This window comes from Cololabis saira, chromosome 21 (genome assembly GCF_033807715.1).
Source record: "Cololabis saira isolate AMF1-May2022 chromosome 21, fColSai1.1, whole genome shotgun sequence".
In the NCBI taxonomy this organism is placed as follows: Eukaryota; Metazoa; Chordata; class Actinopteri; order Beloniformes; family Belonidae; genus Cololabis; species Cololabis saira.
The window spans coordinates 23,797,178-23,818,881 of record NC_084607.1 but is presented as its reverse complement, the minus strand read 5'-3'; the positions used below and the strand labels follow the sequence as shown (position 1 = coordinate 23,818,881).

General features: G+C 41.4%; 1 protein-coding gene across 1 annotated transcript in view; it reads left to right on the top strand.

The window, feature by feature from the left end:
* cacna1ha (calcium channel, voltage-dependent, T type, alpha 1H subunit a) overlaps positions 1-21,704 on the top strand; it is a 71,040-nt gene that overhangs the window by 37,925 nt on the left and 11,411 nt on the right. Inside the window, exons 18-34 of the mRNA XM_061712219.1 lie at positions 3,544-3,647; positions 3,911-4,034; positions 4,347-4,415; positions 4,543-4,727; positions 4,817-4,943; positions 5,385-5,510; positions 5,736-5,825; positions 6,616-6,829; positions 10,880-11,031; positions 11,474-11,583; positions 11,931-12,064; positions 12,343-12,413; positions 13,652-13,730; positions 17,009-17,130; positions 18,528-18,686; positions 19,588-19,728; positions 20,741-20,909. Coding sequence (XP_061568203.1) covers positions 3,544-3,647; positions 3,911-4,034; positions 4,347-4,415; positions 4,543-4,727; positions 4,817-4,943; positions 5,385-5,510; positions 5,736-5,825; positions 6,616-6,829; positions 10,880-11,031; positions 11,474-11,583; positions 11,931-12,064; positions 12,343-12,413; positions 13,652-13,730; positions 17,009-17,130; positions 18,528-18,686; positions 19,588-19,728; positions 20,741-20,909 — 2,176 coding nt within the window. The remainder of the gene's footprint in view (positions 1-3,543; positions 3,648-3,910; positions 4,035-4,346; positions 4,416-4,542; positions 4,728-4,816; positions 4,944-5,384; positions 5,511-5,735; positions 5,826-6,615; positions 6,830-10,879; positions 11,032-11,473; positions 11,584-11,930; positions 12,065-12,342; positions 12,414-13,651; positions 13,731-17,008; positions 17,131-18,527; positions 18,687-19,587; positions 19,729-20,740; positions 20,910-21,704) is intronic.

The following is a 21,704-nucleotide window of genomic DNA, read 5'->3' as shown; positions in this document are numbered from 1 at the left end:
TAAGTTACCATGAGTCACAGTTTTCAAAATTACATTTAGGAACTTCACAGGGATGAAAAGACAGTCTTTAAAGGTCCTCATCATGGTACTGTACTGGTGTATTTCATCACCTTTTAATTAGGGCCCGAGCACTTGCAGTGCGAAGGCCCTATTGTAATTGCAGGAATTCTTCTTCTTCTTCTTCTTCTTCTTCTTCTTCTTCTTATTGTTCTGACAAAAGGAAGGCCTTTTTGCCCCCCTAAACGTGCCCAAAAAGTCACCAAATTTTGCATGCAAGCCAGGTCTGGCGAAAAATTTGATATTTAATGGTTTGCATTAATGGGCGTGGTAAAATGGCTCAACAGCGCCCCCTAGAAAACTTTGTGCCTCAAGCCCCACAATGCGGTTTGTCGTACATGCACGAAAATCGGTACACACCTGTATCAGTACACAACTTAAAGAAAAGTCTCTGGGCGTCATGTCGAGAAACCGAACAGGAAGTCGGCCATTTTGAATTAATCGCGTCATTTTGGCGAAATTTATGCCTTCCTTCGGCAGTTAATACGGCCCGAACCGTAACGTGCATCCAGGTGTGTTATACATCAAAATATGCGTCTCCATCCTGCGACTACGCGCATTACTTTTCTCTTTCAAAAGCGTTACCGTGGCGACGCTAGACGCCAAAAAGTGCGCCCACCCTTCATCTGATTGGTTCAGATAGAAAAAACTTTGCGCCTCAAGCCCCACAATACGGTTTGACGTACATGAACGAAAATCGGTACACACCTGTATCATGTCGCAACTTAAAGAAAAGTCTCTTGGCGCCATGGCCGAAACCGAACAGGAAGTCAGCCATTTTGAACATTCTGAATTAATCGCGTAATTTTGGAGCAATATATGCCATTCCTTCGAGAATTAATACGGCCCGAACCGTATCGTGAACCCAGATGTGTTATACATCAAAATGTGCGTCTCCATCCTGCGACTACGCGCATTACTTTTCTCTTTCAAAAGTGTTACCGTGGCGACGCTAGACGCCAAAAGGCGCGGCCCCCCTGCATCTGATTGGTCCATTATTGATAGTTCCCCAAAAGGCACCAAATTTTGCATGCAAGGCAGGCCTGGCGATAAATTTGATATTTCATGGTTTGTATTAATGGGCGTGGCAAAATGGCTCAACAGCGCCCCCCGGAAAATTTTGTGCCTCAAGCCCCACAATACGGTTTGACGTACATGCATGAAAATCGGTACACACCTGTATCATGTCGCAACTTAAAGAAAAGTCTCTTGGAGCCATGGCCGAAACCGAACAGGAAGTCGGCCATTTTGAAATCTGATTGGTCCATATTTGATAGTTCTCCAAAAGTCACCAAATTTTGCATGCAAGACAGACTTGGCGATAAATTTGATATTTCATGGTTTGCATTAATGGGCGTGGCCTAACGGCTCAACAGCGCCCCCTAGAATACTTTTATCTGCCATAACTTTTGAATGGTTTGACATAGGAAGTCGTGGGTGGTGTCATGGGACTCTGTAATGAGTCCTTAAGCTTCGTTGGCCTTAATTAGCCCCGCCCCTTCTTCTGATTGGTTGTCTCGATTTTCTGCTATAACTTTATAATGGTTTAACATAGGAAGTCGTGGGTGGTGTCATGGGACTCTGTAATGAGTCCTTAATCTTTGTTGGCCTTAATTAGCCCCGCCCCTTCTTCTGATTGGTTGTTCCTTTTTTCTGCTATAACTTTTGAATGGTTTGACATAGAGAGTCGTGGGTGGTGTCATTTCTGATATGCTTATGGGGGCGGTGGCCGTGAGTGCGAGGGCCCGTTCATCGCTGCTTGCAGCTTTAATTCTCTTTTTAATTTATCTACATATTTGATCATCCATGTGTTTACATTCTTTTGTAAATTATGAATCCTTTTAATCTGCTGCCTTTGACCATGTTAAAAGATTTAATTTCTGTGTCTTCCACCTCTCTGCACTTATCCAACTCTGGATTGTCTTCTATGCCCATTGTCTCTCTGTTACTAGAGATAATACAGGCTGTGTGTTTTGTGCTCACTTTCCAAAACTGCAGGGACTCTAATTGTCATGCTTCAATTGATTGGCAGGGACAGTTATTGTTTTCTCAGTGGGTACAAAACAACTTGTGTACATACAATCAGTGCAGTTATAGCCGTGTTTGTGAGTGTGTGTGTGAAAACTCTTGCTTTTTGTAGGTTTCAAGTGACCTCTGTTGTGACAGTTAATGGTTTTATGAACTCCAAATTGAGTTCATAAAGCCATGAAGTCCTCAGAAACAGAGGCTCCCTCTGCCTCGGCACACTGAATACGAGAGGCTTATTACAGACAGAGTTTGGATTAACAAGTGTCCTGCATGTCCTTTCACGCGGAAGGACATGCATTTCAGTGTGTTTGTGTGCAGTGCGTTAAGAGAGATCTCTACATGATGTTCTCTCAGAGATACCACACTTTTCTTCTCAGAACATCTGAACAGCGGGTTCTTTTCATCTGCGCGCACACGCACACACACGCATGCACGCACGCACACAAACACACACACACACACACACACACACACACACACACACACACACACACACAGGGCAAAGCCAGTAGCATCCGTACCCAGATCAGTGGCATTGTGCCATAGATGAATCTGTGAGTCTGTTTTTTAATTAGAATCCTTGAAGTATAGAAGCTGTAGACCTAAGCGTTCTTCTGTTTGTTTTATGGCAAACTCTAATGAGTTTCTCAGCACTGAAGTTGTTGGAGGTCCACCAGTCAGAGCCCCTTTATGTCTGTATAGTATATATGTGTGTGTTATTTGTTCCCATATAGATTTCAATTTGGAATGGCTAATGGCAACAACACCGTGGAAACTATTTAAATTGAGTATTGGACTACTCTTTTTTATGAAATGACTTATTGTCATTGATATTTGCAGGCGTGCGTTTATGCATAGCTCTCCTTTAATATAATTTCCTTGTACAGTTGTTGCGTGACTCAATTTAGGGTGCCTTAGTTGCCGGTAAGTTAACTTTGGTAAGCAGAGAAGTTCATGGTCCATTCTGTGACTGCTAGTCATTTGGCTGCAAAACAACCGTAAGATGTCCCATCCAACCCCATGCTTGATTAAAGATTTAACTTAAAGATTGACTTAAAGATTTTTAACTGACAGTTTGTGATATTCCAGCCAAAACCACTAAACATTTTTGGTTAAAATTTCCAAATTTGTTTTGATTTCTTATTTATTTAATTTATTTTTTTTGTTTTGGATTTCAAGTAATTTCTCGATACCAGCCATTTTATCTTGAGAAAACGATCAATCATTCCAGATAATAAGGTGTAAATCAGTTGATATAAATATTTGTGAGGGTCCAGAGGGCTGTTACTGGATTGTATTAATTGTTTGCTGATTTAAAGCATCACAGTAGGCAACAAAAGTGCTGACAGTCATAATGAAAACACCAGGAAGGTGATAGTAGGTTCATGATTAAAATTTCATAAAGTAGTTTTGCTTCAATTTCCTTCCACATGAGTATGTTTCCTGTCACCCCTGCAGAGCCCTTTCTGCTACTGGATTAAGCGAGAGGTGCAACATCTGAAGCCCCGCTGGTGCAAAGAGCATGAAGACTGGACGCTTTACTTGTTTTCTCCAGAGAGCACGTGAGATGCAAATACAAAACACACTCGTTTCCATGACATCAAAAGAGTTTCCACATTTATTAATGCAAAAATACCCCAATCCCAATCAGTAGTCTATCCATAAAACCTACAGAAACTGCTTCTTTTTGCAAAAAGAGAGTGTGACTATGTAAACAGATTTACATCCCATTAATACGTGCATGCACACATCTGATTTCATCCTTTGTTTAGTGTCAGCTTAATCAAGCCACAGTTATTTTATGGTTGATTCTGTTTTCGTTTAGATTCCGTATCTGGTGTCAAGGTGTGATCTCACATAAACTGTTTGACCATGTGGTTCTGGTTTTCATCTTCCTCAACTGCATCACCATCGCTCTGGAGAGACCTAATATTCAGCATCAGAGCACGGTGAGACCCACACACATCCATCCATCCATCCATCCATTATCTATACCCGCTTTATCCTTTGCAGGGTCACGGAACCCACACACACGAGAGATCTAATGACCAAACACCATTCCTTTACTTTTACCCAATAAATTAGTTAACCCTTTGAAACATGTTAGTTAGAAGAATGGGAATAAACAGCCTAATCATACTCATTACATGTAAGATTGAACAAAAACACCAGCAGAACAAAATGTCTTCTGAGTGAGGATTGACTTTCATTTTTCCTGTTTACATATATTAAAGTTTAATATCATTTTTTTCCCCCTTTAGGAGCGGATGTTTTTGAGTGTATCCAACTATGTTTTCACTGCGATCTTCTTAGCGGAGATGACCATTAAGGTACACATCACCGCTTTCTGTTTCACCTTTCCTTCAATCATTGGGTCAATACCTTCCCAGCTGGAGCTCAAACATACATAATAAGTGGTGTTTTTATTATTCTGTCACTCCAAATTGGTTTCCCCAGGTTGTAGCTCTTGGTTTCTGCTTCGGCAAGCAGACCTACCTCCAGTCCAGCTGGAACATTCTGGACGGATTGTTGGTGTTTGTGTCTCTGGTCGACATCCTCGTCTCTCTGGCCTATACTGGCGGAAACAGGATCCTGGGAATTCTCAGAGTCCTTCGCCTCCTTCGCACACTTCGCCCACTGAGGTACATGGTGTACTGGCGTGTTGGTAGAGGCTGGTTCTCACTCTGTGGGGAGTGAATGTGAGGTTTTACGGTTGTGTTTTGGGTTTCAGGGTGATCAGTCGAGCCCCGGGATTAAAACTGGTTGTGGAGACTCTCATCACCTCTCTTCGACCCATTGGGAATATCGTCTTGATCTGCTGCGCTTTCTTCATCGTCTTTGGCATCTTAGGGGTCCAGGTAATTATTTTCACACAGTTATGTAAATTAGCTAGACATTCAATGCAGATGCAGCACTAATTATTAAGCTTTTTTTCACTCTTAAGATTCAGATCAAAGTGTTTTGCTCTCCCGTTGCTTAAATGCTCATGAATATGAGCAGCTGCATATGTGATTGTGACTTTGGAGAAGTGTCTTGTACATCCAATCAATGGGCTTTTGTTACTTAAGAGTGAATGTTTTGAAAAAATGACTTTGAGGTTGAGAGTGAAAAGAAACAACTTGATCCCCAAGCAATTTATTTGCTCACCAATCAAAAAAATCCTCTGATAAGAATGAACGCTTTGAAACATCCTTGTATTCCTTGTGGAATTGTTAAAAACCCACAAGTCCCATTGAAACAAACATGACAGCCAAGCTGCCCTGAAGACCTCTTTCTCTTATCATCTTTGCTCTCTGTAGCTGTTCAAAGGCAAGTTCTACCACTGCGAGGGTCTTGACACAAGAAACATCACAAACAAGTCAGACTGTCTGCAGGCCAACTACCGCTGGATAAGAAGAAAATACAATTTTGACAACTTGATTCAGGTATGGATTAACAGATTCAAGCTGAGATAAGATGAACAAGTACAGAAATAATTCTCTGAGCTATTTTTTTTTACACTTGTGCTGATAGTTTCTACCTAAAAAAATAAAACCGCTCAACTTTTGAGGCAGTTGTGTTTTTGAGTTCAGTGAATCAGTTAATGAAAGTCTCAGAGGCGATTTGCAGTGCCAATATAACGAATGTCCGTCTCTACATTTCCTGTCCAGGCTCTGATGTCTTTATTTGTACTATCGTGTAAAGATGGCTGGGTCAACATCATGTATGATGGGCTGGATGCGGTAGGAGTGGATCAGCAGGTAATGAAGGAAGGAACATGAAACTGTGTTTGGAGAGATTACGATCAGGGTCAAACACTTGTGTTCCACTTGTTTTTAACCTTCCTCTCTCATGGGAAGTTGATCTCAGTGAAATATACGTTTTTATCAGAAAAAACGTTTACGGATAGTAAATTTCAGAATCAGAAGTAGCCTCATGTATTTGTTACACTCAGAAATAACATTTTGTAATTTTTTATTTGTTGCAAAAGAATGAGGGCAAGAAAATGATTAAGTTAGGATTTTATTGCACATAAGCTTCATGGGTAATGATAATTGATTCCAAATAAATGCATTCCCCCAATAGGAAATGCAAGCTTCTAGGTTTCTTCAATAGGGCAACAGATGTCGCTGTTGAAGGCATGAAATGCAGGCAGAAAGAAATGGAAAATCGTGAGGACAATACTAAGTACCCCCTCACTGAATAGATTTAATTTAAAACGTTGAGTTTCTGCCAGGTGTGTGCTAACTTAATCACAAGAGAGAAAAACATAGATAATAGTCTTAAAGAATCAGTTGGCTGGACAGAGTATAACTTGTTAGATTACTTAAAGATGAATCATGAGTGGAGCTTTCTGATAAACTGATAAAAGTCACACAGGAAGCCATTCATTCAAGCTAATGCTGCTCAAGGTTGAACTCCAAGATGCTTATTCATGGGGTACTTAGTGTTTAGCAGATTATTATTATTATCATTATCCTGCAATGAACACACACTGCCAAAAAGCCAGTGGAGAAGCAGCTCTTCCCTACTCTCCTGTTCTCTCCGCAGCCCGTGAGGAACCACAACCCCTGGATGCTCCTCTACTTCATCTCCTTCCTGCTCATCGTCAGCTTCTTCGTCCTCAACATGTTTGTTGGCGTGGTGGTGGAGAACTTCCACAAGTGCCGGCAGGACCAGGAGGAGGAGGAGGCCCGGCTGCGGGAAGAGAAGAGGCTGAAAATGATAGAGAAAAAGCGCAGGAGTAAGGAGAATGGAGGGGCTGGTCGGTAGTCTATTTTTCTGAGCACTGCCTGCTTCCAGAGCTTGAAAAAAAAAGAGAAAGAGAATGACAAAGACAGAAAACAGGGAAATGCATACAGACTTGAAGATTAAAATAAAAGAGGGAGAGCTTAAAAGACTGGCTTGCTCACACAAACAGTGGCTGACCACTGACAGAGGGTGTGGGCTACGCCAGTCTGATGCATGTCACTGCATGACTGCAGCCCTACCCTGACCCTCTCCCAACACTGCATGGAAAACCTCAAGAACCAAACTAACTGCAGCAATATTTGAAATACTTAAATTCTCACTTAAATTTCACTTCTTGTGTTAATTCAACCCTAATTCGATTTTTTTAAAGCCTTTACAATTTGAAGCACCGCATCAGCTTAATTTCCTTTAAGGACACCGTTTGCAGCATCTTTGCATGTAAAGAAACCGTTGGCAACTTTTTTTTTTTTATATATATATGCCTCCTAGAATGTTGCTGGAAAACTCCCAGTTCCCCTTCCCCACCTCCAAATGCATGTACGAGACCGGAGGCGCCTCTCGACTCTGTTAGAACAAGGACATTTCCTCTGAACACGCTTTGACTGGCAGACTCAGAAACATAGCAGACATTTCGGCTGCTATACCTGCGAATGCCTGGGGTACCAGAGTCGCTCGCAGATGCTCACTCGGAGAGATTATTTATATTTTCTACAGCTTTTTTTGGGGGGAAAAAAGTAGTTGAAATGTCAAAACACCATCCTTTTACAAAATAGGCAAAATACAAGACATTCACAACCCTTGCCAGTAATGCGCTTTAGTGCTGCACACGAGGTTCAAGGGGGAAACCGACAACAATGCTCAGAGCACAGGGTTTTACAGCCATCTGTCAAACTACAAGTCCTATTTCCTGAAAGGTTGGAACATATCTACTATTTATTAATTTCTCTAAACCTTTAATTTACTGGCAAGTAAAAAATAAATGATTTTCAGCATCTTCACTGACTGCAGTGATTGTCTTTGGAAGTATAAACATCTAGAATCTGATGCCAGCAGCACAACAAAGAAGCATGTATACAGTTACATTTCGTCACCTTTTCTTTTCGTTTTTATGAACTATTAATTTTCATCTTCATTTTCATAGCTCCATACAATTTCAGCTCTGTTTCTCTTTTGGTACCCATTCCCCTCTCCCTTATTCTTCTCATGCCTTTTGGGCCTGAAACCTAACAGGTGTAGCAGCTGAAAACTACCCATAAACTCCTTTAAAATGGGACAGTCTTTCATGATTGCGGTAAATTCTCAGTAGTCTGTGACAGGTTTCATGTAAAGGTACACGATGCATCTACCGCTTGCAGCAGCTGGGTCCTCTACCCTTACCACCTGACCACTACCCAACAAAAACCTTGTGCTGTGAGATCTGAAAATAGTGCTGGCAGAATTCTGCTGAGACCCTGCGTTCCTCCACCTGCTGCTCGTGGAGCCAGATCTGTTGCCGTTGCCTGCAGGCCCGTCCCCTGGTGCAGGTCTGTGAGTGACAGGTCTAGTGACTGCAGGTCCATGTGAGACCTCTGGCATCAATATTTGAAATGAAGATTTTTTTTTTTGACAGATTTGATCAGTTAGCACAAGCTAAGCAAGCTAACCATTACTGTTTCTAAGCCATAGGCATCTCCCAAGCCTGCTGCTTCCACCTATTTGCAACATGGCACCAGACGGTACGAGGGGTAAAGAGGCTTCAAAAGCACTCTTCCTCTAGTTGAAATTGCATGGGATGTGTCCAGTTGTTCTTTCACAGTTGAAGGTGTTGGTTAGAGATCATCATGCTGTCCTTGGCGGTGGGTCATATTGCTTGTGCGGACACTTATTTCCAGCACAGTGGATAGTTGCACAATACCCACAGGTACCGATACCATTTGTCAGCTATTCTTGGATAGCCTTCCGCTTGTCCTGTGCCCCTGAAAAATCTCAATTTCAATGACTTGGCAGACCTTCCCCTCCCCCTACTATCACACAGAGGAACTGAGACACCCCTACACCTTTACACATACAGGCAAATTGTAGGGGAAGGGCTGAGTGGTAATTGCAAGGGATGGATTAAGAATCACTTACTGTCTTGCTGGAGTAACCATCCCAAGAAAAAACATTAGCATGATGAGAGCCTATGTGTGACAGACACTGGCTTTGTAGCCTGTCATTGATAACAATTCAAATGGTTCACTGCCATTTACCCATAATAGAAGTAAAAATATGAAACTGATCCACTGTCATGTAAGAGTTCATACCTGGAGTTTTCTCAGGATTCCTGCAGAGCTCACGCATGTTCCCTCGGTTATGGTTACTGTACATTTCTGGAGGAAACGGCAGGCTTTATGAAGTGACGGGAGTTTTTATTGTACTCCCGAGCCAGTGTTGCCCGCACTCATCATGGTGACATGACAGTTTCTCACAAAGTGCTCTCATAAAGTGCCGCACCGGGCGCTCGAAGGTCGTACATCCCCAGTTGTGTCAATCTTCTGCATTTACACACTGAGATTTCCTGAGAGTCCCCGAATCGTCTTAACTTTACAAAATATTATGAACTGCACTTGTTGGAAAACACAAGTTTGCAAAGTAGTGAGCTACCACTTATTCTTGCGTGGGAAGATTTACATCTGGTGTCCATTATACAATGTTTTTGGGGTTCTCTCAATAGTTTTGCAGGGTCGCTGGCATCAAATTGTAAAAGTGTTAAAATGTTCTAAATACAACAAAGTAGGTCTGTGAAGAAACAAAAAAATCCTTTCTTTTTTACTTGTGTCTTTTAAAAAAAGATTGTTGAAAACCTTTCTAGGAATGGGGTTTGGGCATTTCTAGATGCGAGTGATGGGTGTGACCAGAAGCTTTCATTCACACCTCTATTCAAACTCACCTGTATAACAGCTTTAGAGTAGAGGTTTGTTTTTATTTTATTGTACTACATCCACTGTGGAGGCGAGGGGCTCCGGTGTCTGTTCAACACCACATTCATTCTCTCAGACAATAAATTCAGAAATATAACAGAGAAGCAACAGTGGTAGATTAATTTGATCACATCTGTTCAACCAGTATCGAGTGTTGAATCAGAAGGAATTATTTCACAACTTTCTGAACTTGTGTTTGAAGTTGGTTGTTGAGCAAACCCTGTGTAGCCCTTCTACACAAAAGACACTTTATGAAAGCCATATTGAGCATGCTGAAGAGAGGCAAGGTACGATGCAGACGAGAGGGGGACGAATACATCATCATAGACTTGTCAGTGTAGTCCTCCAACCTGATGGTTAGCTCGTTTAAAAAAAAACCCTGCTTGTTTTCAGAGGTAGTAATGCATCTCATAGTTACCGTCACATTTCAACTCTATCAGTTTCAGGGGAGTAAAGATTAGGAACATATCTACCTCAGGAAGAAGTTAATTCATAAGAAGCACTGGATCTTGTAAAAAACTCCTCTACAAGGAACACTCCTTTGAGAAACCTTTCTCTTATCAGCAAACACAGATATGGTACATTAGCTCACTGCAGGAATAGGTCTAAAACACATTTATTCAGTGAGAAAAAGAGACGGGGAAATGGAGAATCCTGACGTTTTGTGCTGTAATCTTAGGCGAACACTGCCGATCACCTGAAGTGGACTGCAGTGTTCTGTTGCATCCAGACCCTGCAGCGTCTGTCTGGGTGTAACATTGGAAATATCAGTCTGTTATTCTGTAACTGTCGTGTCCTCCACTGCTTCAGCCTCCCACACAAAAGGTAGTGAGCACAGGCTGTGTGAGGATCGGGGTTGATAAGGTATTGGGGGCATCACCATCAATATGCTGAGCTAACTGCACTGATGAAGACTCTTTTTCATGCAACATACAAAAACATCTGAACTCTATTTATTGCACAATAATATTCAAATATTTTTATTAACCATAATCAAGTGAGTGGTGGTCTCCCCCCTCCCCCTTACTCCTCCACCTCCCTGTGCACATTACTGGACACGTAACAGTTTCAGAGCCCCGTCCCTCACAGTTATGTGTCCCGTTTGTGTGTTTGTTATTCCCCAGAAGCCAAGCAGAGGCCCTACTACGCCGACTACTCGCCTGTACGTCTGTCCATCCACACACTGTGCACCAGCCACTACCTGGACCTCTTCATCACCTTCATCATCTGCATCAATGTGTTCACCATGAGCATTGAGCACTACAATCAGCCACAGGTACGATGTCCACCCGCACACAGACGCTCCAGTAGGGAACGGGCTTTTACATCCACAACAGAAGGAGCATTTCCTTACATGTCTGCTTTCACTTTTCTGTTGATTAGGTTCAAATAGTCAAATTAGTTGTTTTTGTTTGTTTTTTTTTTCTCCCTTGACAGTTATTTAAAAATCTTAATCTGTTAAGGCAGAAAAAGGTTACAAAATTTTCCTTGTTAAAAATCTTCTGTTTTGTCAGAAAACGTGTGTTTCAGTGTGACAGAAATCATTAAAAGCCACTTTGTTGTTTAATGTTCTTTTTTTTAGTTTCTTTGCTCTTTTTTTCCCAGGTTTATTTACTTTTTTCAAGCTGCTATATACCAAAAAAAAAAAAGTCTAGCATATGGTGTGTGAGATGCTCTGAACCAGAGATGTCTGTGTGTGTGTGTTTTTGTGTGTTCAGTATTTGGAGGAGGTTCTGAAGTACTGTAACTACGTGTTTACCATCATCTTCGTCATCGAGACTCTGCTGAAACTCATGGCGTTCGGCTTCCACAGGTTCTTCAAAGACAGGTAACGCCGCATGATGAATGCTGTGTTGATGAAAAAATTATTCAACTAAATGACGTTTTGGAAAACAGTTCAACATCGCTGTTTTGATGCGAGCCATTGGTCTTCTTAAACGGGTCTGTTTTTGTAAATTGGCCTGTATTTAGATTTGAAATGGACTTGTTTATTTTTTAAACGCTCGATTAACTTTGCCTACCTCTGGTGGCTCTTGCTCTTCTCTTCCCGTTCTTCTTTGCAACGAACCCTTGAAGGAAGTACTGTGTGTTGCTTTGCTTATTCTGATCATCTCACCTCTGTATGACAAACAGGAAGTGGTTTGGTACCTAAAATGATGCTGAATGTATGTTCAGGTGGAATCAGCTGGATGTCGCTATAGTGGCGTTATCCATCATGGGCATCACTCTAGAGGAGCTGAAAATGAAAGCAGCGCTGCCAATAAATCCCACCATCATCAGAATCATGAGAGTACTACGGATCGCACGAGGTACACACACACACACACACACACACACACACACACACACACACACACACACACACACACACACACACACACACACACACACACACACACACACACAAAGCAGCTGGCGCCTTTTCATCTTTTATGTTGTTGTGAGTTTAACCTTAAAAAAGGTTTTCTAACCATATACAAGTCTGGAAGTGTGGTCCTATCAGTGGCTTTATTTCACGCCGGCGTAAATTCAGCAGCAAATAAGTGAACCTGCACCGAGTTTAGACTCCTCTGATGTGTGTCGGCAGTACTGAAGCTTCTGAAGATGGCGAAGGGAATGAGAGCGCTGCTGGATACCGTCATGCAAGCTCTGCCCCAGGTAAACACAGCGTCCGCCGTGAGCGCTATCCCTTGTTTGTTTTATTCATGAATACGGGGTCAGCGCGGCAGTTTTGTCCCAGAAATGCAGCTTTGAATGATGCATCCACACAGGTGAATAATTGAACAGCTGAATCCACATTAAGACATGCATGTTTTTGTGTTTGCAGACGGCGCACTAAAAAGAAAGTTTAATCGTAGGTTTATATTCAGACGGGCTGTTTTTGCGGTTTTTGCAAATCCAGTTGATGATTTTCTGAAAGTGACATGAAGAATTAGATTTCATTGAAATAACTGGATTTAATCATCTGTTCAAATCAGGCCTTTCATTATGGTTTCTACTAGGACAACTGGTAAAATAAGATATCTGGCTTGTTGACCTCCTAACTTTATCTCCACTCGGCAGCAGAGCCACAAAGTTAATGTTTATTGAATGTTTACAAGAGAAACTGATTGTTTTAGAGTCGTAAAACAAATGTAATTCGATACATTTTTCAATTCTGATACATTTCCCTTTTAGTAAAGAACCAAATGTAGCTTGGATCAACTGTTGAATTTGACATTCCTCCATTTCTGAGGAGTTCTTTACATCACACTCCTGGTTTCATGCCGAGTTTGGATGCCTGCTGAGAAATGCTGTACAAGGTTCGATGCATGCTTGCAGGCAAGAAGCTGCATAAAGTCTGATATGTCCGCTCTGGCCACATATCCGACCTATAGCCTATAAGCCTATGACCGAATACTGAAGTAACTCGCCCCCAAACAGATTCCTGTATGAAAAAAAGATCTGATGAGTTGTGTGAATGAGGGAAATAAATTGCACAAAGTCATTTGACCCAGGTCATGTGAATGCAGGATAAACTTAAAGATGAGGAGATTCATCCTGCTTTGCATGTTTCACTTTTTTTTCAAACTGTATTTTTCAACACTTCCAACCATCACCCACTTGAAAAATATATAAGTGACCAAACTGAAAAGGAATTATACCAAAAATATATATGGGATATTTTGTTATAATAATAAGTACCTCATTCTTAGGAGTTTAGAGTGTTTTTACTGGTGCTTTAAAGTCTTCCTTTAGCTTTGAAGGCTGTTGTTTTCGCACCAGCAGGGAAGGTCAAATAAGTGTCTGATGGAATAAGCACATGATATAAATGTTCCCCCCAGTATGTAGACCGCAGCGTTGACACCTCGGTGTTTGGTGTACAGAGGAGAGTCTAACATATGCTTTGCTTCCAGGTGGGAAATCTCGGTCTCCTCTTCATGCTGCTCTTCTTCATCTATGCTGCTCTGGGAGTGGAGCTGTTTGGCAAACTGGGTCAGTTGCACTTGTGTTTGAAAACGCTCTCACACACTGCTGTACTGGTTTTGAAACTGCTCATTACTACCGCAGTCACGACTGAAATGTCCCTGCCTGAACTGTCTGATGCATCCTCGCTGGATCCATCACTCACTCGCATCAGAGGGCTATCTTCTAGCAAGGAGAGATTGCATTTTCATGATTGCATTTATTTACACGTCGCCTCCAGAACGGGCCGGCTTCATCCACCTCAGGCTCTCTGAGAGGATTAGCAAAAAGGCATCTGGGATGACAAACCGAAAACAACTCGCAGATAAAGTGGTTGCTCTCTCATAAATATCATTAAGCCCTGCTATACGTTTTCTGGAAGTAACGACGTCTGTCTTCCAGTTCTGTATCATCATTTGGATTTTTTCAAGAAAAGAAAGAAAGGATCATAAATGTGCCAAATTTGAAGTCTATGTCTTACTTCTGCTTTAGGTAGCCGAATTTATTACAGCTGGGGATCATGTTAATGCTGAGACCTATGTATACCACTCCTGTCATCACAAATGATTAAACATTGTTTTCTACGATAAAAAATGAACAACTGATAACCTGATGTATTCATAATGATAGGAAACATTATAATATAGAATCTGTGAAAGAGAAATTTAGGGCTGTTTTAATTTCAATATATTATATAAATAAATATATATATATAAATAAATAAATATAAATATAAATATATATATATATATATATATATATATATATATATATATATATATATATATATATATATATAAAGGAGGCAATGCTAATTATCCTCAAAAGTTGGCATTGCCTCTTTGAAAATTCTGTTCAATTTTGTGTTTAAAAACAATTAAAATATTGCTCAACGTAGCAGAAATGAAATAATCACAACAACAACAATTAATATTATCCTCGTTATTATGTTATGCGCAATAAAAGTAAAACCTTAAATTAAAACCGTTTATAAACAATTTTGAGTTTAATTTTCTAGAGAGAAGGATTATTTTATAAAATTTTCCCAGGAGTGGACATTCCAGCAAAAATGCTGTGCAAAGGTCAGGGAAACAAAAGAAAAAGTAAATAAAAAACAAAGAGGTACATTTCAGACCCCACAGGCTTCACTGAGCATTTAAAATGTTAATGAGTGACAGCGCAATGAAATAATTAAGAATTATTGTCTGGAGAATGGCTGACTGCATCCAAACAAACAAGAAGACATCTGGAAAATGTTTGATGGACAGAAGAGACCACAAAGGAGTTGTTTGACCTAAATGCCCAGTCCCATGTCTAGTAAAAACCAAAGACAGTATTTCAGCAGAAGCATACGCTCATACCTACTGCCAAGCACAGTATTAGAAGCGTGCTGATTCGGGGTTGTTTTGCAGCCACAAACTCTAGACATCTCTCAGTCACAGATGTCCACGAACACTTACTGTAAGTATTTTAGAGGCAAATGTGAGGTCATCAGCCGGCCAGCCAAAGCTTGGTCATCACTGGCTCATTCAACAAGACAATGACCCAAATAACACCAGCAAATCTACCTAGGAACGGCTGCAAATAAAATAATTTTGAACTCGCAGAGTCTAGACTTAACTGAAATGTTGTGGCAGGACCTTAATAGAGCTGTGCAGAAGTAAATGCCCCAAAACCTCTACAAACCGAAGTGACGTTGTTAAATTAATAAAGAGTTGGATTAAATGAGTACAGTAGGTACTAACTTTTGCATGCCTCTACCTCCTGAGCTGCAGCTGGGTGAGTGAAATGCATTCAGACAGGTGCAGAAGTTCAGTCGAGCTTGTTGGAAAAGAGGGAGCCTTTTACTTTGTCCATTGTTAATGGCCGCTCTGCTACTTCCAGAAAATGTCAAGCATGTGAACATCCTGCGGTTCTAGATTTAAAGTTTTAGCCCTGAATCAACAGGACTCTTTGAATGAAGCTACATTGGACCCGTAAATCTGGCTTATTCAGTTCCTCTGAGCCGAGCTGCTGCATTAAGTGCTGGTGACTGAAAGGAACAAGGATCATCGTTCTCAGAGGGCTGTCTCAGTCCTCTGCAACTGCCTGTTAGTGTGACCTCGGTGTGAAGCTGCTGAAGAATCGCCTGCTGTCAAAAATGTCAAAATTCACCCCGAGAAGTTCCCTGTCCTTTTCTCGTGCTCTGATTCATGTCCAGAGGGACATGACGCGTAGCAACTGCTCGTCTGCTGCGTCCTGCCCTGCAGATAAACCATAAACTATAATCAGTGTTGTTCAAAGGATGTACCTGCTTGTTTCAAAGCACCGGATTGTTTTTTTCCCTGTTACACCTTCAGACCCCCTTGACAGGTAGTGACATGAACCATTCCTCAATCTTGCCTGTCACAACAGTGTCTTATGAAGACACGACTGATGCGCCTTCGTCCTTCATCAGTGTCACATGTGGAGGGCAGAACGGACCTCTCGCGCTGCTAACCAAGGACGCCGGAGTGAAAAAGTGCTGTGTATGGAAGCGGGACCCGGCGTGGTGGAACACACCGCTTTTAACAACGTTGCTGCTGTCAATCACAACACTGAACACTGAACTCTGCACACGGAGATGCAGCTCTGAGCGGTCTGAACCCCGTGTTTGTGAATTACTGAAGGGGACCAGCTGCAGCTTAGCAAGGATCTTTTTTTCTTTTTCAACAGCAATATGGCACAATCACTGAGCGAAAAGGGCTGGAGGCCAACTTTATCCAATTAGATCAATGAAGTGGAGCCTGTTTGGAACACTGAACACTTCCTCGGCCATTTGGGAGAACATTTCCAATCTACTCCGCTGAGGACAAACTACAGAATCCTTATGTTATCTTTTTTAATAAGTGAAGAAGTTCTGTCCGGCTGCCTGTAGAAATGATGCTCAAGCAGATTTTACACAGTGGGTGGCCTTATTTGCAGAACTCCATGCAAGCTTATCAGAGGAATGTGCAGCAAACAGAACAGAGATACGCTTATTGTGATTTTTATTTTCTTAATTTGCTTAAATACAAAAGCTGCCACTGTTAGGACATGATAGTGCCACCACCATGCTTTACTGAAGGTGTGAACTTCATCACGTGGCCAATTCCACTCACGTTAGAGGCGATCAAGGTGGTGAAAGAAAAATAAAACCTTTGTTAGGGACAACCCTAACCCACTTTTGAACAGTGCGAGTGAAACTGTGGAAATGATTCAATTCAGTTCAATTCAAAAAGTCTTTATTTCAAACATGATAGCAGTATAAAGTAAAAAATGTAAAGTAAATCTGTTTGTCTGTTGACCAGAGTGCAACGACAACAACCCATGTGAAGGCCTGAGTCGTCACGCCACCTTTGAGAACTTCGGGATGGCCTTCCTCACACTGTTCCGAGTGTCCACTGGAGACAACTGGAATGGGATTATGAAAGTATGAACACACACACACTTACACTGTCACAAATGATTAGATTGTCTCAAACCTCAGAGAGAGCATTGACCTCTAAAGCTTATTGCGGAGGAATGAAGTAGCTTAGACCGCAACAGTGTCACATCTTTTATTTAATCTTTTTTAAATGGCTGTTTAGCTTGTTTTGATATTCATGTGTAATGCACGTTTAAGGACAGGGGACTTGAAATAATCCTATTTTTTTGTGGTGTTGCATGGGTGTGGGTGCTTTGGGAAAAAAAAAACCCACAGAGGATGAGATGTTTTTTTTTGCCTATTTGTTCAGAATTTGCTGGAGATTTGATAAGGAGGTGGAAAATTGGATTTATTTCCTGTTAAATTTCTCCTCACCTAACTAGATAACAATTGTGGAGGCCCAGTTACATAAGAAGCAGCACTTTTTCCTCCCTGTCACATGTCCTCCCCTCTTCCACTCTCACGATCGCTGAGCGGTCTGAGGTGAATTCAGCTTCCAGAGAGTTGGATGTGTCACACACTCGTAGTCAGATCTCCGTGGTAATGCATGACTCGTCCTTCTCTTCATCTTCAGCTCAAAGCACCATGGGGTCACTACTAAACCAAGCTCGCTGAGTGTGTGGTTTCTAGAAAGGGGTCACATGGTTAAAAATAGGCTATTGTGCTTTGAAGGAGATATTTGAGTCTGATATAACAACTGTGTTTCTTTGTTTGGGCAGAACACTTGTACAGTGTGGAAACTGTTGTATTATCTTTGTGAAAAAAAGGTTTTAAACATTTGTTCAGCTCCAAAGGTGGACCTTTTAACATGAAAAACGTAACTTTTATCCATCTCACGTCCAGTTTGAGCCCAACTTTGTAAGGCAGATGTCGCCCCTCGATGAAAGCCCGCCCGCCCATTCCATCCTCTATCTACAACTTCAGTTTTGGGTAATCGGTTCTGAATTTTTAAAAAGCAAGAATCGCAACACTTTTTTGAATCTGTTCTCATCAGGAACTTTAATAAACGATAAAGCAAACCTAAGTATGTTGTGGTTTCTCCAGAACAGCATACAAGCAGCTCACCAGTAAGAACCGACCACCTGCAGCTTAAGAGGGCAAAGAGGGCAAACCCTTCACAATAAAGTGGGTGTTTGCAGGAATGGCTCCCTAACAGACTCCCGGGTTGATTATTATTTTTTGTACTTGTTATGTTAGTTTGACCTCCTTTTGGTAGTTTAATGAGGTCTGATTGTTTTCATGAGATCACCCTGACGGACACTTTCTGTTATTAGCCAAACGCTTTCATTGTTCCCTTGTGAAATAATTTATATTTCAGTCTGTCTGTGCCGGTCCGTTTCCCTTTCTATTCTTGTTCTCCCCAATCCTTCATGATCTTCTTTCTTTTTAATCTTGTTCTTCAGGACACATTAAGGGAGTGTCACCCAGACGAACGCCACTGTTTCTCATACCTGCCTTGGATCTCCCCGATTTATTTCGTGACCTTTGTGCTCATGGCCCAGTTTGTGCTGGTCAATGTGGTGGTGGCTGTTTTGATGAAACATCTGGAGGAGAGCAACAAGGTACGTTAACAACAAATACAGCATATCTACATTTTGCGCCTTTCCAGAGGATTTGTATCTATTTGGTGCCGACTTATTACAGTTCTGTGGATTTTAGTGTCCGACCGATCAGCCTTTTTTTCGATTATTTCGATCACCGATTAGGGGGAAATCAAAAAGACCGATAGCCGATATCAGCCGATACGATTATTACCCTTTTTTACCTTTTTGGGAGAAAATAAATTTCAATACAAGAATTCATTTAAATGAATGGTGAGCAATTTATTGCTTTAACTAGGAAGGACAGCAATATTCACTTTGCACGGCTCACGCATCAAAAGTGCAAATTATGGAACATCAAACAAAACAAGCATCATTTCAGTTATTAAAAATAACATTAAGTGAATTTTCTCTTTACATAAAATAAAAAAGCTGCCTATAAAAAATAACAAATTAAGAGGAATAACAGCCTCAATTTTAGAACAGTCAGGCACAATACTCCCAATTCCCAGACCCAAACCACAGCAAGTGCCTACTTGGAGGTAGTAACAGTAAGCTAACTAGTACACATGACAAACAACCAAACAGTACAGGTTGTGAAAATGGCTACACAGGTTGTTTTTTTAAGTGCAAATATTTACTTAAGTTTACTTAAGTTTGAGCATGTTGAACATTCTTAATACAAAAAGAAAATGCAGTATTTCAGTAAATTTCTTAATTTTTCTTAAAAGAATTATTTATTTTCGATTTTATTTTGGGGGGCGCCGATACCGATTATTAATAAAATTATGAATATCGAATTCGATAATCGGCCACGGCCGATTATCGGTCGCCCACTATTTTAGACGTATGTTTTACTTGATGGACATGAACACTTGCCCTAAAATGTGGTCATGAAGTAAAAGAACATCTGCTTTTACAGGAGGCGAAAGAGGATGCGGAGATGGATGCAGAGATCGCCCTGGAGATGGCGATGGAGAGGCAGCGCAAACAAAGCACAAGTTCCAACAACAGCTCATTGGGAGGGACCTACGTTGGGCCTTGCCCCAACTCACCTGGAGAGGTGGGAGGCCGTCGCTTTGCCCCCTAGCCGTGCAAAACTGCAGCTGGAACTAGAAGTACAGCACACATAGAAAAAGGATGATGTGACCTTCAACACAAAGTGCTTAAACTAATAACACAAACAAATATCAATCTGCATTACCACCAAACACAACCATTAAGCATTCAAATCGCTGAAGGAAGAAAAAAGTAAGTGAACCTTTTGTTTTAACAGATGGTCAGACCTTCATTAGCAGCAATACCATCAAGAGCTTTCCCTCGCTTGGGATCAGGCTTGTTTAAAGTCTGTTCTGAGGTCATTCAGCCGCATATCTCTGAGTTTAAAGTCTGGGCTCAGGCTGGTACACTCCAAAGGGCACATTTTCTGTTTTTAAATCCATTCTGCGGGTGAGATTTACTTCAATGCTGAGGGTTAGTACCCTGCTGTGACATAAACCTTCAGGATACTTTGGGAACGAATGTGCCCCTGCATGATGGAGAGTGATCCAGGTCTTCGGGCAGAGATGCAAGGCCAAGTCATGATGCTCCAGGCTGTGACTTTGGACTCATATTGACTGGATGCCCTTTTCTAGGAAGAGTAGCCAGTAGTCACAGCACTCAACTGTGTCCATCTTTCTTATAGTTGGTTTATCTGTGGACTGATGAAAGCCTCGGTGATCTGAGATGACTGTATCGCTCTCCAGTCTTATGCAGATCAGCTACTTTACAGGTTTATTTTCTCCTCCGTGCTGTGAATGTTTAATGGTTGTATTTAGTAAAGCCACAAGACACTTAAATAGTTTGTGCTTCCGTCTATTATTTGTCTCAGATGAAAAATCAGACCACATTTTAATGCAGAAAACCACTTTATTACAAATTAATTTTCTTCCCTGCCACTGCCTAAAGTGTTGTTAGCGGCATGTGGTGTACGTTTCAGACCCGTCCAAATCAGTCAAGTGAGAGTTTTGTGCAGCGTTCCAGCCTGTGGCTAGACCATAGACAGATGGCTGGACGGTTTCTGTCTCCCTCTGTAGGAGGAAGAGGTGCGGTACAACGACCACGACCTGCTGTCCACCAGGAAGATGTCTGTGTCCAGGATGCACTCTCTGCCGAACGACAGCTACATGTTCCGGCCCGTGCGGCCCGCCAGCGCCCCCTCCCCTCTGGAGGAAGTAGACATCCTCCCCCAGCACCAGCATTCAGGTAACTCGGAGTAACAATCAGACGGGAGACACGAGCTCGGCCTCTTTGATCTTTAATGTGTGTTAACAAATAACTGGAACACTGTTTGCTGAATTTAACACGGATTTAAAGCAAATCCATAATTCTAACCTCAGGCTAAAGTCAGCGCCAGGAAAAAAAAAAAGCTTTATGCTGTAATGAAATGCAGGCTGATATTGAACTGGTTTGTACACAAACAGGTCCAGAAGTATTTAGACGATGACAGCCTTCGCGTGATTTTGCCTTTATACATCACTGGAATTGATTTGAAATATAAAAAATATATCTAGATGTAATCCAAGTGTATCGTTTCAGCTCTAATTTAAGTTTTCATAAGAAATGCAGCAATTACCATTTAGGAATTACAGACATTTAAAAAAAAAAATTTTTTAGGGTCTCAGGAATATTCAGACAAAGCTACAATATTGTGAAAGCCATTTTTAATACTTCAATGATAATCCATTGCAGTAAATAACTGACTGAAGTCTGAAGAGTTTCCTCCCTGCAGATGCTCTGCCAGACCTTCTCTGCAGTTCACTTCACTTGCTGCTTGTTTGTGGGCCTTTCTGTCATCAGTTTCATCTCCAGTAACCAAAAACAGTATTCTGTTTGGTTGAGATCAGGCAACTAGCCTGGACACTGAAGACTCTTTCATCATTTTGGCTTCATAAAGTCTTGAGTTGCTTTTTTAGTGTATTTAGGGTCACTATCAATCTGCGCTGCAATTCTCCATCCCATCAGCTTTGCAGTGTTGGACTGAATGTGAGCAGCTCTCTA